At 32.9% G+C, this 13,941-nt stretch overlaps 1 protein-coding gene across 5 annotated transcripts in view; it reads left to right on the top strand.

Annotated features, from left to right (window-relative positions):
• The window catches only part of LOC129574736 (sex determination protein fruitless), an 88,440-nt gene that overhangs the window by 35,416 nt on the left and 39,083 nt on the right, over nucleotides 1–13,941 (top strand). For 4 of the 5 annotated variants that reach the window (XM_055457129.1, XM_055457131.1, XM_055457127.1 and 1 more), the window contains one exon: nucleotides 9,314–11,988. The exons of the other annotated variant lie outside the window; for it this stretch is intronic. In XM_055457129.1, coding sequence (XP_055313104.1) covers nucleotides 9,314–9,678 — 365 coding nt within the window. In that variant the 3' untranslated portion in view covers nucleotides 9,679–11,988. Of the gene's footprint in view, nucleotides 1–9,313; nucleotides 11,989–13,941 lie in introns of those variants that run through there. 5 annotated transcript variants of the gene reach the window in all.

Genomic DNA, 13,941 nt, shown 5'->3' with positions numbered 1-13,941 from the left:
TTGAAATTCATCATATCATCATCATGCACATTTCGCGCGAAAATATATCCGATTTTGACAATTATTTCCCTCTCCCCATAAAAGCCATACCATGGATAATTCTTTCACTATATAAATAGATTCAAAAAAAATCAGAAGAAAAATAACATCAAACAATAGAAAGTAAAGTAAATTCACTAATTGGACGAGCAATAAAATTAGTTGGAAATCTTTGAGAAGAATCAAATGCAAGCGGAAATCGATAAGGCATTAGCTGTTGCAGTGACCTCAATGCAATTATATTTCATTTTTCTTCGAAGTTATTAAAAGCACTCTATCTCTCTCTCTCTCTCTGCCTGTCTATTTTTATGTCTAGAGCAACGAATATCATTGGATCCACTAGCAATCTTTCTAACGCTCATAGATTTCTTCATTTTCCTCCTATAAGCTCTCTCTCTCTCTCTATCACATCGAAAAGTTGAGTTAATTTAAACAAATCAATTAACTCGATAATATTCTTCACTCTAAAGGACTGATCCAATTAGGTCGATTAATCGCTTTAAGTGATTTTCTTTTTTGTATGTTTTATTTAAACATATTTTTATATCGTAACAAATGGTTTTATCCCTTAAATCAATTGATAGGATGTCAGCTATCAGTTTATCATAGACAACCCAACGCTGATACCATACACTTTTCAATTTTACTTCCTATGTGAAAATTATAAATTCTTTTTGAATATTTCGATTAAATTATTTAAAACAATAGTGTAGCGTACATAGGCACCTAACAAGTGTGGGCACTTGCTTTGGTGCGGCACCCAGCACTGATTTATACAAACATTTTTGAGTATTTTTGAATTTGATACCGAAAATAATTTTTTTTAGATTAGTGCTAGATGCGCACCCAAAGAAGTAAGTGCCGACAAGGTGTCTATGTCAGCTCTGAACGATAGAATTTGTCAAATAGTTTGCATAGATTTGCTTAAGAATCGGCAAATGATCATATTTCTTTTCAAGAATGATTGTTAATTGGCTTTTCTATTCAAAAGAGCATTCGTAATGGTGAAAACGTTCAGAATTCAAAAAGAAAATGCGTCCAAGAGATTTGAATCGGTTTTACTCCATTGGAAAGAACTTCCATTTTTTTTCGTCATCACATTTTCGAAAACGTCGAAATGTCGAACAAAATGTGATCAGACCGATTCGAAATTCCGTTTGATATTCGAACCAAAAATTGCAATTATATCCTGCAATCATCAGAGTTGAACCTATTTTTAGGCTTAACATTACTAATTGTTTCATTGAGATTGACATTATCGTTAGATAATTGAATGGTGAGACACATTTTCCGTCTACCCATTTTAAAACGGAAATATTCCGTGGCGCTTGTTTTCAGCAATAATCCAAACCAAAAATAATTCATGAAAATTGACGTCTAGTGGAATTACAAACAAAGAACCAAATCACTAGCACATTGACGTAGCTTGAAACACTGCTACTCGTGTATAGACTAAGAATAAAATCTGGATTTATCAATTCATATGTTTGATAGACGAAAATATTTATGGTCGTTTACGAAAACCAAAAAAAAGCAACGAAGAAGGAAAAAACTAGGAACGTGAACAGTGCATTTTCTCTCCCTCTCGAAATGTCATTTCAAGAATGAAAAAGAAATCACACATTGAAAAAATTTATAGGGAAATTACTGCTATTTATATTGTTGAATGTGTATTTTCCAAAATTAAAAAAAACGAATTTAGACCGAAACATACTACTCGTGATTGATTGCCGATGAAAATGTATCATTTGTTACAAATTCCCATATTACGTTGACTCTCCGTTATGCATTTTAATTTGTGTCCGATATTTCATTGATATCATTCGTTTGTTTGTTTTCTTCTTCTTTCGTTTAATCTGTTTCAAATTCAACACTCTGTGTCATTGGAATGAAGCACATAAAATGCGAACCGCATACGGAACACAATCAAACAAAACCATTCTATCAAACCCAATTTACAGGCAGATTTTCATTTCAGTAGTATTGTCCTGTATACAGAGAACTTGTACATAGTTGTTAGTTCAATTTTCGAACTAATTTCCATTCCATTCCATTTTAGTCCTTTATCCATTTTGTAAATGTTAGATTGCTCTTCAGCCCAAAATACAAATGATTTTTCTTCGATTTATTTTGAAAAAAAAAATGATGAACAAAATTATGTATACATAATCAAAATAACTGTGAGTGAATGAATTGATGAACAGAAAAAAAATGCAATAATAATTTATCAAGTGTTGTACAATTGCAGCTCAGTAAATGCAATATACCGAATATTAGAATACAAATTCAGCCAAATAGTTTAGTCTTGTTTTGAACATGGTATGTTTAGAATATGTATGATTTTTCTTCCTTCTGTTTTTGATTGTATAAACTCACGACAACAACAACAACAACAACAACAACAACAACAACAACAACAACGGCAGCAAAAAAAAATAAAAACGAAAAATACTCGCTCACACAAGACACCACTTTGACTTTAAGTTTATTGGGATCGTCGCTGCGATACTTTTGCCATCGAAAACCACCACTTATGCTCAATGACTTGACTTTGATCTGGGGCACAGATTACATGTTTCGACAATTGTTTCAAATTGATGAATTGAATGTGATTTTCATCTGCCTCGAGTGCATCATTTCTCAAACTCTTTCTTGTGGAAATTCAAGCGGCCTCTCCAAGTCTCTTTTTTGATTCATCCAAGCCTCTCCATTTAATTACAAAGAAAATACACTTTGAACTTTTTTCTACAAAGATTTGAATAAAATCATTCAATGAGTTCAAATTCAGATCGATTTTCAATCATGTTTCTTTTTTTTCACTTTTTCAAACACACTTGAAAGGATAAGTCCGTCTGATTGAAACTCATACTGAGCCCGGCTAACACTACTTCATTTCATTGAGTTTCCTCGGATCATATTACAATAATTGAGAAGAAAATTTGCATTTGGTGAATTTCCATTTTGAACAGTTTATTATCCAAAAGTGTATTTCTTCTAATGAAGATAGGGCCCACTTCAAACACTTGCACAGTGCGATTGCAGACAGGTGAATTCCCATTCAATGCCATTTTTAAATGGTCATTGAGTGTAATTGGTATTTTTGATGGGAACGTATCACAAGCAATCATAGGCATATATTGTAAAAAAAAACAGCTCATGCATAAGTATCGAACATTTGATTTTGTTGTTTTTCTTTAATTCATTTTGTCTTTTTAATCTCTCCTTTTATTGATCCCATTATTTTGTTTCGGAACTCATATTTGCAAAAACCAAAGTTTCAGTAATAGTTCCATTGGTATGTTGGGATAATATCTCGTTTTTATACTGTAAATGCGTTAAAATAACGCAACGCATACTCGTCAGCAGCTGATATCAGCAGCTGACGTTACTTAGTGCTGCTAACGTCAGCTCAAAACACGCTCTGATTTCAAATTATAGCTTGGTCGAAATGTCACTTGCTTTTGATGGTATCAATAGCTTTCAAAACGCACAACAAGTTTGATGTAACTGGTTTTATTGCTAATGAAATTTGAAAATTGTCAGTGCTGCAATTAATTACATCGCAGCTGATGAAGTGATGGTAACGCATCGAATGGCAATAATTGTTTCGACAATTGGTTGCTTGCAAATCACTATGAAATGAATCAAAAGCAAGCCGATTTGTATTCGTTTGTGTATACGTTGTCGAGCCTTTCTCTTCTCTCTCTCTCTCTCTCTCTCTCTCTCTCTCTCTCTTTAAAATTGAAAATTTCCAACGTGATAATTGCTCGAAATTGATATACGGTACAAAGGGAAAATCCAATCTAAATCCAAGCTTAGCATATTGTGCCATTTAGTGGAAAGTTGAAGGTAACACACTTCAATTCGATTTGCATTTTTGGTCTTTCCAGCGATTGTCAACGGATTCCAGTAGTTGAGATCATCTATATTCATTTTAAGTTCTTTTATTGATTGCCTTCAATGCTATCGTCCACTGACAACTTGATTTCTTGAACTTCACACTTATTAAACGCCACTATGCGCCATTAAAATGGTTCAGTTTTATGTTGTTCTACTGCATATTACTGCGTTCTTGAATAATTTTCACCACTTTTACATACATCATCAATCAATCAATCTCTAGCAGTGTCAGTTCAAAGTGAACTTTTTCAATCAAACTGGGACACAAATATGTGTTCATGGTTGGTAACACAGAGAGAGAAGACACAGTAAATTTCAATTTCGAGAAGAAAAACATACAAAACTTAGACAAAACAAAAGGAAAACTAATACAAACTGAAAAATCGAATATGATTTTTTCATTGCAGAATTTAAATGCCAGGTTCGTGTGATACGAGCACTATGTATCATCCTGTGTGATACGAGCACTATGTATCCTTGTCCATACCACTTGAAATCCATCTTACTCACTCATGTTTATTCATAAACTTTAATTGTCAAAGTTATGTGATTCATTTCATTTGGTAAAATTGTGAAGAGAACTCACGCCCTTTCGGTTCGAATGCAGTTTCATTACTTTGATTACACTTAAAGAACACTTATTGCACTTAAAGAACACTTTGAGGTGTGTTTGAGCTCGACTCAATTTTTGATTGCCATAAACGGTTTCAATCATTTTCCATAACTGTGCGTACGCAGGGGATTCATCTGTTCACGAATGTCAATTTTATTTGGAAACATGAAAATAGTAAAGAATTGTTTGTCCTTTTGCACCAATGTAGTATATTTTTTATGACAAATTTAATCGAAAGACAGGATTAAAAACGTCCGACCCGAACTCATTTCGGCACAACTTCCAAAATTGGAATATCCATCTAACAAAAGATAAATGTTATTATTCGCATGAAAATACGGATTTAATTGATAAATTGACTTAAGCCAAATATTCGTCTGATTATTCGATATGAAATCTTGGCCATTAGTCGGACTCTATCCAAAATGTGTATAAAATTCATCTTTCGTGTATACATGTTCGCGAATATTCAATGAAAAAAGAAAGTAGAACAAAACAAAAAAAGAAAATGCATTCGTTTGAGATAAGTGCCCCTACACCAAATACACCTCCATCCAGTCATTGTCCATTATGTGTTTATCAGAAATAATTTTGTGTGTGTGCATTGCTATTTGAATCCTCTCAATGCCAATTCGGATTGTTCGATTCACCACTTCCACATTTTCTTTTACGATTTCATTCTGTCCCTCCTTTGTTTATTATGTTGTTTTCACCGATTTGTTTTTCCCATTCTGTTGATGCTTCCATTATTTAATACTTGATTTGTGATTTTTTTTACGTTTGAACAGAAAAAATGCAACCAATTTGCAATTTGTAAAAAAAAACAACAAACAATTTATGAAATATTGATTTTATTTTGAACAGTACTAGTGCATCTGCCTGATACAAATACAGTAAAAAAAACACATCTCCGAGAAACCCAAAATCGATCCCACAAGTATAATTGCTTTCTACAATCATTTTCATACGGTTCTACGCAGACTGTGGCCTCATCGGCGAGTTCCAAGGACAATGATCATTTATCATCCGATTTGTGCTTGAAATTCGCCGATAAGACGTACGCCAATGTATGACAATGATTGACACGAAAATTTATTACAGTTTCTCATGAATAATGTCACAAAGAACATTTATCGTGTAACATTGGTTAGTCTTATTTGTTCCTTAGTTTTATTTGATAGATTTGAAGAAAAAAAAACACAACGAAACATTTATTGAAATAGATTTCTACACAAAAGCAAAATTTTACCAACTTGAACAAAAGTAGTCGCTATTTTGTGAACCATTCTCGAACGGAGAAATCGATCCATCTTTTTCTCCATTCATATCATGACTTTTTCAAGGTCAGCTTTTCATCCAGAGAGGAAAATTACACATTGAAGTGATTTTCTCATTGAAATGTTCTCTTAACACTATGACTGTCCCGAGGCGACTTTGAATTATAGATAAAAGTAACAAAAATCAAAAATATCACATTGAAATCAGTACCATTCGATAGCTTGAACGTTTAGCTACACACCAGTGAAATTTCATATACGTACATGTGTGAGATATTACCTCCCATACACACATGTGCGTTGCCTGTCCCTTGGGCATAAAATTCCCGAAATGTATTTTTTCATAACGCGAATATTCAAATTCTCATTTTTCACGGAACTGACAAGAGATAAGTGACTTCTGTCTTCAGCAAAGTAGTAGAACAGGTTGATTACTACAATATTTTCAAAGACACCATTTCGTTATCTCTTATCAGTTGCGCGAAAAATGATAAGAAAGAATTCGCGTTTTCGCGGTTTTTCGCGTATTTCGCGGAACTAATAAGAGATAAGCGATATTTTTTTTTAAGCAAATTTGTAGAACGATTCGAGTACTACAACTTTGCTGAAGATACCAAATCGTTATCTCTTATCACAGTCCAGTTTTCATACAAAACACATTACGGGCATTGTATGCCCGAAAAATAGAAATATGTTGCAGAATCAAGGGACAGTTATAGTGTTAATTAAGAAATTCAAACGACTTTGAGAGCATCATAGATTGTATGGTAATAAAAACACGCAACAATAATGGCGAAATCCAGTTTAATTTATTCAAATTGGCAAAAAAAAGGCACACTTTCACTTGCAAACCCTTCCGAAAGGATGAAAGCTTCGATTTTTGAATGAAGCTGCAGATGCTTTAACTAGAAATAGCTTTTTTGATGACAAATCACAAAAATTCCCAAAATCGAACTGAAAAATATTTCAAATTTTATAAAATTTCATCAATTTTTCATTGTTCATGGGCATTGGGCAATGAACTTGATTGAATTGAGGATGTATTTATTAAAAGTAAAAGAAAGGAATTTTCATAAATTTTCAACGATTGTCCCAAAAACATTCGGAAAATGCTTTGTTTCGAACCTAAATATATTCTTCGCTCTACGAAACATGAAAACAAATGTGAAAGAAAATAAGTGTAGTTATGTATTTTCTCCTTTCGATCACACTCATAGATGTTTACTTGCTTTTTATACAAAAAAAAAGTGGCTCACGAAACAATAAACTATTGCCCATTTCTAACTATTTCCCAAACAGTATTCGTCCGATTCTCTGTAAATTCGTGATCTAAAAAGTCAAAATATCGGTCACCACATGTCATTCACCTTGCAGTTGGAAATCGTAACTAAATAGTGAATTGTTGATTGTGAAAAATTGAAAATATTTAAAAGAATGTTTCCAACCAGATCAATTCTTTTTCAAGCACAATTATTTTGGTTATAATTCAAAAGAATGCAGCCATGATTTCTTCGAATGGGTTTTTAGATCAAAATGTCACAATTTCTTCCGAATTCAACGCATTTCCCAGCTTGTGTTCATCACACACAATTAACACTATGACTGTTCTTCATATTTGCAACATATTACTGTTCTTGGGGGACTCCAGGGCCCCCAAGATACTTCATATGAAATCTGGACTGTGATAAGAGATAACAAATTAGTGTCTGCAGCAAAGTTGTAATACTCAAAGTTTGCTATAATTTTGGTGTAACAAATATTGCTTATCTCTTATCAGTTCCGCGAAAAACGCGAAAAAACGCAAAAATCGCAAAATTTTCCCACATCGTTTTAGTGAAGATGATAAGAAGTAAGAGACTTGCCTCTTCGACAGAAATGTAGAGCAGTTTGAGTACTACAAGTTCACCATAGACATGAAATCGTTATCTCTTATCAGTTTCGCGAAAAATGATTATCAAAAACTCGAATTTTTCGCGTTTTTTCGCGTAACTGATAAGAGATAACGACTTGATGTCTGTGGTGAAGTTGTAGTACTCAAGCTGCTCTACAAATTTGCCGAAGTTACCAAGTCGTTATCTTTTATCAGTTTCATGGAATACGCGAGAAACCGCAGAAAATCGCGAAAAAACGCGTTTTTTTCCTTATCATTTTTCACGGAACTGATAAGAGATAACGAGATGGCGTCTAAGGCAAAGTTGTATTTCTGGTTGAGTACTACAATTGTTCCGATTCATTATTTCGTTAACTCTTATCAGTTCCGTGAAAAAACGATAAGGAAAAAAACGCGTTTTTTCGCGTTTTTTTGCGGTTTCTCGCGTAATTGATTTGAGATAACGGAATAATGAATCAGAATAATTGTAGTCCTCGACCAGAACTACAACTTTGCCTTTGACACCATCTCGTTATCTCTTATCAGTTCCGTGAAAAATGATAAGGAAAAAAACGCGTTTTTTCGCGGTTTTCTGCGGTTTCTCGCGTATTCCGCGAAACTGATAAGAGATAACGACTTGGTGTCTTCGGCAAAGTTGTAGAACAGCTTGAGTACTACAACTTCACCGCAGACATCAAGTCGTTATCTCTTATCATAGTCCAGTTATAATATAAAATAGCCATGGGGCCCTGTGGTCCCCCAAGAACAACAGCGTAACAAGTTTTGCGGCAGGCTGTATTTTACACATACTCACACATATGCATATGTTTTTTTTTCATTCGTGTAGAGAAATGTTCAATCTATACAATGAGACTTAACTCCGGTTGGTTTATACACTGTTTAGTACTTTTATTCAACTTTAAAGTTCGCTGGGGGCCCTGGGTGCCCCAAGAACAACCATAGTGTTAACCTGATGTGACAAAAAAAAAAACAAATTGCACTGGCCCCTCGCCGGCGTGTCTCTTTGAGTTGAAATAATTTTTTTGCTTTTGTGTAAAAAACAAAAACGAAATAAAAAAAACACAACCAAAAAAGTTTACAGTATAGATGAGTTATATTCAAATCAATTTCGTTCACGTTGTTTGTGTGCATTGCTTTTTTGTTTGATTTTGTATATGCGTATTTGAACCCAAGGCTATTTTAGAGTATGTTTTAGATTATTTTATTCATAAATATCCAGAAGTACCAACCAATCATTTTGTTTTCTGTCATAAATCATAAATTACAAAGATTCAACTGATTGAGAACCGCAATAGCTTTGTCAATTCTATTCTTTTGTAAAAAATGAAAAAAAAAAAACGACGACAACAACAGCAATTTATATATATATTACACCATAATCAAAATACAATAAAACATCAACAGTTAAATACAATTTAAAAAAAATCCAAACAGCAAGTTACAATTAACAAAAAAAAAAAAAAACAAGAACCAAAACCAAAACAAAAAAAATCAAACCATATATATTGGTGCTTTGTGAGTTTATCTATCTCGATAATATTCTGTGCCACACGTGACGCCATTTTTCGTGTTGTTGCCTGTTATTAATTACAGGTGAGCGGATTGTTCTACAGCCATTGATGGCGTCACGAATCCATCAAACACTACTAAATGTTGGCCACACAATGGTTGAAAACGACCAAAATGGTTCATCGGTTGTAACACGGCGCGATCACAACATTGACTACTCAACATTATTTGTTCAACTATCTGGAACGTTTCCCACCTTGTATCGATGCGTAAGTTGTCACAAAACCGTATCAAATCGATGGCATCATGCAAACATACATCGTCCACAGAGCCATGAGTGTCCGGTGTGTGGCCAAAAATTTACGCGTCGCGACAACATGAAAGCCCACTGTAAAATCAAACATTCGGATATCAAAGATCGATATTTTAACCATTATGTTCACATGTGACCGATGAATGTGCTGCTCAAGTATCGTCGAAGAAAGAATAAATATGCCTTATAAGAAGGGAATAATTTAATAAAAATAAACAAAACACACACACACACACACACAGAAAAAAAAATGAACACTTTAGCTGAATCATAAGCTCAAAAACGCTCTGTATATCTATTGTATCTCTTTCGCATACATACCAAGATACAAAGAAATAAGAAAGAAAGAAAAACACACACCACACCACACTCGCTTTACATTCACATTGAAGAAAAAACAAGATAAAAATAAACAACCGCCCCATTTTAAAAAAAAACTTACAACAACAAAAAAAGTACATAAAAAAGCAGAAAAATAAAAAAATATATATACTGACATTAATTGAAAAAACAACCAAAGAATAAGTATACATAGTAAGACACCAAAATTAATTAGAACAATGAAAGCTCACAAATAAATCACAAAAAAAAAATGAAAATGTCCTCACACAATTCGTTTAATTTTAACGGCCTTATCTTGTGTATGCACAATACCGGATAAGCAACGGTCCACAGGTCTAAACGAATTATGCGTCGCATTTTGGTCCATATTCAACATTCATTCATGTTTCTCTCTCTCTCTCTCTCACACACACACACACACACACACACACACACACACACACATACACATACAATTCAATTATTTATAGTCAAATGAAAGACAAGAAGAAAAAAAAAATCAGAAAAAAGCACAACAGCTTTTAGTGAAAATGCAATAAAATTTATAGAGAGAATACACGCAAACACACACACATACACATATACAAAAACTACTTGCGTTAGATATAATAATATATTTAAACAAAACAAATGATGAAACTTGATTTCACCTAATCTTAAAAACTTAATCAAGTTATTGCAATACGAATTTAACATAAAAAAAAAACTATGCATTACATACGCACTCTTAAAGAAAGCAGTAAATGTTGTACTTCACAAAAAACCAACCATTAAACCGACGGAGAAGAAGAAAATAACCAAAAAAAATGTTAGACTATATGACAAAGTGTGTTACAAAAAAAAATTCAACTATTAGTAAATGGTGTGGAGGAGAAATGACTACAGGAATCACAGAAAAAAGTTTATACATTTGACTAAAAGCAACTCAAGAAGCAAACAACAAAGAAGTGAATGAAGCGAGTTAAAACGTGTTACTGAAACCCAAAATGAGTTAATTGTGATTAAAATTGTAAGAAAGTATTTAAACAAAAAGAAAATTCTACTTTAAAATGACATTATGAATAGTTTACGCACTTGGAAGAGAGAGAGAGAGAAAAAACAAGTTTTAAATTCTGTATTATTATCTCACTTTTTTAAGTTCATTTTAGTTAAATTAATGAATGAATACAATATAGCTCTAGTATTTGGACATGTATCTGGGTTGATGGCTTTATGAAATGTTTTTATCGAAAATGATTTTTTTTTCTTTCGAAATATTGCACTAGAAGTATTCGTTTCTTATTTGAATGGAAAGATATACACACGAAAAAAAAAAACAGAAAATATACAAGGGAATTTACACATTTTGGAAAAAAAAAGTGTTTCATTTTCTTGTCTTTTTGTTTCTAGTTCAGTTACATGGACTATCTATTATAGTGAAATATTTACTTATCGATCACACAATTTGGGTTCGATTCGGGTTGCTTAACCCGAAAATTATTCAATGCAATAAGCTTTTATCCTCAGAGCATACAACACTAGTAACAAAAGTGTAATAACCAAATAAAATAATGCAACAGTTCCGGGATGGAGAAACACATCAATAGATATAAATGAACACGCCGGTTCAGTCAATTTATTTAATCTAATTGCATCTTTGTTTATTTTCTTTTTTTTTCTATTCAATTGGCTCAATTTCTGGCTCCAATGGCGAGTCATTGCCCATGAATATGGAAAAAAATGAACTAAACTTAGAAACAGCAATGAAGCGAAACAATGTGTCACCAATACAATAAATGGTGTTTCATGTAGTAAGCAAATCAAGAACTTTTCAGTTTTTAGGTGACAACACCTTAATGTCCATAAGCGCGCACACATACACATACACATACACATACGCGCTCTCATAGGAGAAAATGAGAGGAAAAAACATTACACATTATTTACCTGTAAAAGTACCTTACACTTTATGGATAAAACCAATATATATAAAGAGAATAAGCATAACGACTTGAAATATGTAAAATGTTTGAATGAGGAAAGTAGCTGAACTGTCATTTCAAGGTATATACATCAACGGGATCGCTTTCAACTGATTTTCATCTTCGTCATTCTTTTTCGTTTCGTCCAATCCATTCCAAGAATATTTCAACACTTTTGCTTGAAATGAAACAAATAGAGATGTTTTTTGTCTTGCATCACTCTTTAAGCTGATATTATGCTATCTTTGGTAGCATTTTGAAAGAAAATTCATGAGAAATGTCCTGAAATTTGATTTAAAAAAAAGTAATTTGAATCGTCGAATTTGTCACAAAATTGGTGCGGATACAGCGAACGATTGCTAGTCATTGATAGACTGATAGTCGTATCGAACACTTGACAACTCAATCAAACACGTATTTTATGTCAAGTATCTGTAAGTGTCAATGAGTATTTCGCATTAGAATTTCTGTTGCTATTAGTTTTTCTATGCAGATGTAGTTGCGCGAGCTCTATAAAACATTATCCAGCGTTGAGCTTGGGCTCGCTGTTTAAATTTCCTTCATATTTGAAGAGGATTCTTCAGATCAAATTCATTAAAAGCCAATTCAATTGCAATGTGGAACTTGATTGTTTACTGTTAATTTACTTGTCGGTTTTTTTTCGTCATTGAATCGATTCGGTGCGACGAAATTTCGATTACTATTTCAGTTTGTATTGGAAAATTCGAGCTTACACAAGACCATGCATACATTTTTGGTTTCAAACGGTACACTCCCAGCGAGAGACAACCAATTCATTAGTTCTTTCAATTTGAATTGAATTCGATTGATATGCTAATGCACGCAATTACATGTTGATCTGCATGGTATTCACTTCAAAATGAATTAATTCATCAAATGTTGATGTGGTTGGTTCCAAACAATGAAATCATTATCAAGATTTAGTGAATTTATTTCAAGTTGTTCATAGCCCAGATGACAAAATCTACAACAACAAAAAACCACCTTTCTGTGGTCACTTTCTGGTTCATGAGCTAAAATTCGAATATTAAGTCTGTCAAATTTACGATCAACCATGAGAGTATGAGTATCAGCATGTATAAGAAAATATGAGTATCAGCATATTAGTACGGATGGCTAGGTCAGGTTAATCTCCCACCTTTGAATTCCATAACTACCATTTTAATATGTTTTGAAAAAGAAAAATCTCGCGTTTACTCCATACGGAATGACCATATTAAATTTCCAACACTCAATATCTAAACTTATGGACTCCCACATTACACTCATCTTGTGTACATGAACTTGCAAAACATGGACAGATTTCGCAGAGATCCGAATTTTTGTTGCTTCATTCAATCTATTTATCATCTCTCGATATGTTTTTCTTTAAAAATAGTTCTATTTCTTTACATTGCATGTTCATTGAAATGTTTCAAGCAATATTCTCACTCATTTTGGGAAAATTCAACGCATATTTCGTCCATTTATTATCTTATTTTCATGAAATGAATCAAAACCATTGTCATTATGGAAATGAAACTCATATGGAAGCTTGATGTTCCATCATTCTCAAAATGTATGTGAACACATCCATTTCTCCGCAATAGAAACAATATGTTTCAGAAGTCAAAATTTCATATACCACCTTGAGTCAAATCTGTGAGTTCGAAGAAGTCGAAGACTTGTTCGTTGAGAAAACATCTATATTCTCAAACATATACACACACATAAGTTCACACGATTGTCGAATGTCCATTAAGTGGTTCTTTGTTCTTATTTTCGGAGTGATTTTTGGCTCTTATTTATGGACTCAGAAAAAAAAGGATTCTAACATTAAATAATTAAACTCATATCGTACTAGCGCCAGCTCTCTAACAAATGTACACAGAATATTTTAAATTATTGGTGGGTTTTTTTCTCTTAAATTAGATGTTTGTGCCTACATTTTCCGCAGCTTAACTCACTACTTTTCTTAGATTTGTACATACAAGTGGAGTTTTTCTTTGTTTCAAATATTTTATTTAACTTTATTCTTTTGTCATCAATTTTGTTTGACCATTAATATGAGTTGTCAGTAAAACACAAATAATGTC

This window comes from Sitodiplosis mosellana, unplaced genomic scaffold (genome assembly GCF_009176505.1).
Source record: "Sitodiplosis mosellana isolate CC-2019 unplaced genomic scaffold, AAFC_SMos_1.0 Smas_scaffold_6165, whole genome shotgun sequence".
NCBI classification, from domain to species: Eukaryota; Metazoa; Arthropoda; class Insecta; order Diptera; family Cecidomyiidae; genus Sitodiplosis; species Sitodiplosis mosellana.
The sequence above is the reverse complement of the archived record's forward strand: the minus strand, read 5'-3'. Positions and strand labels throughout refer to the sequence as shown.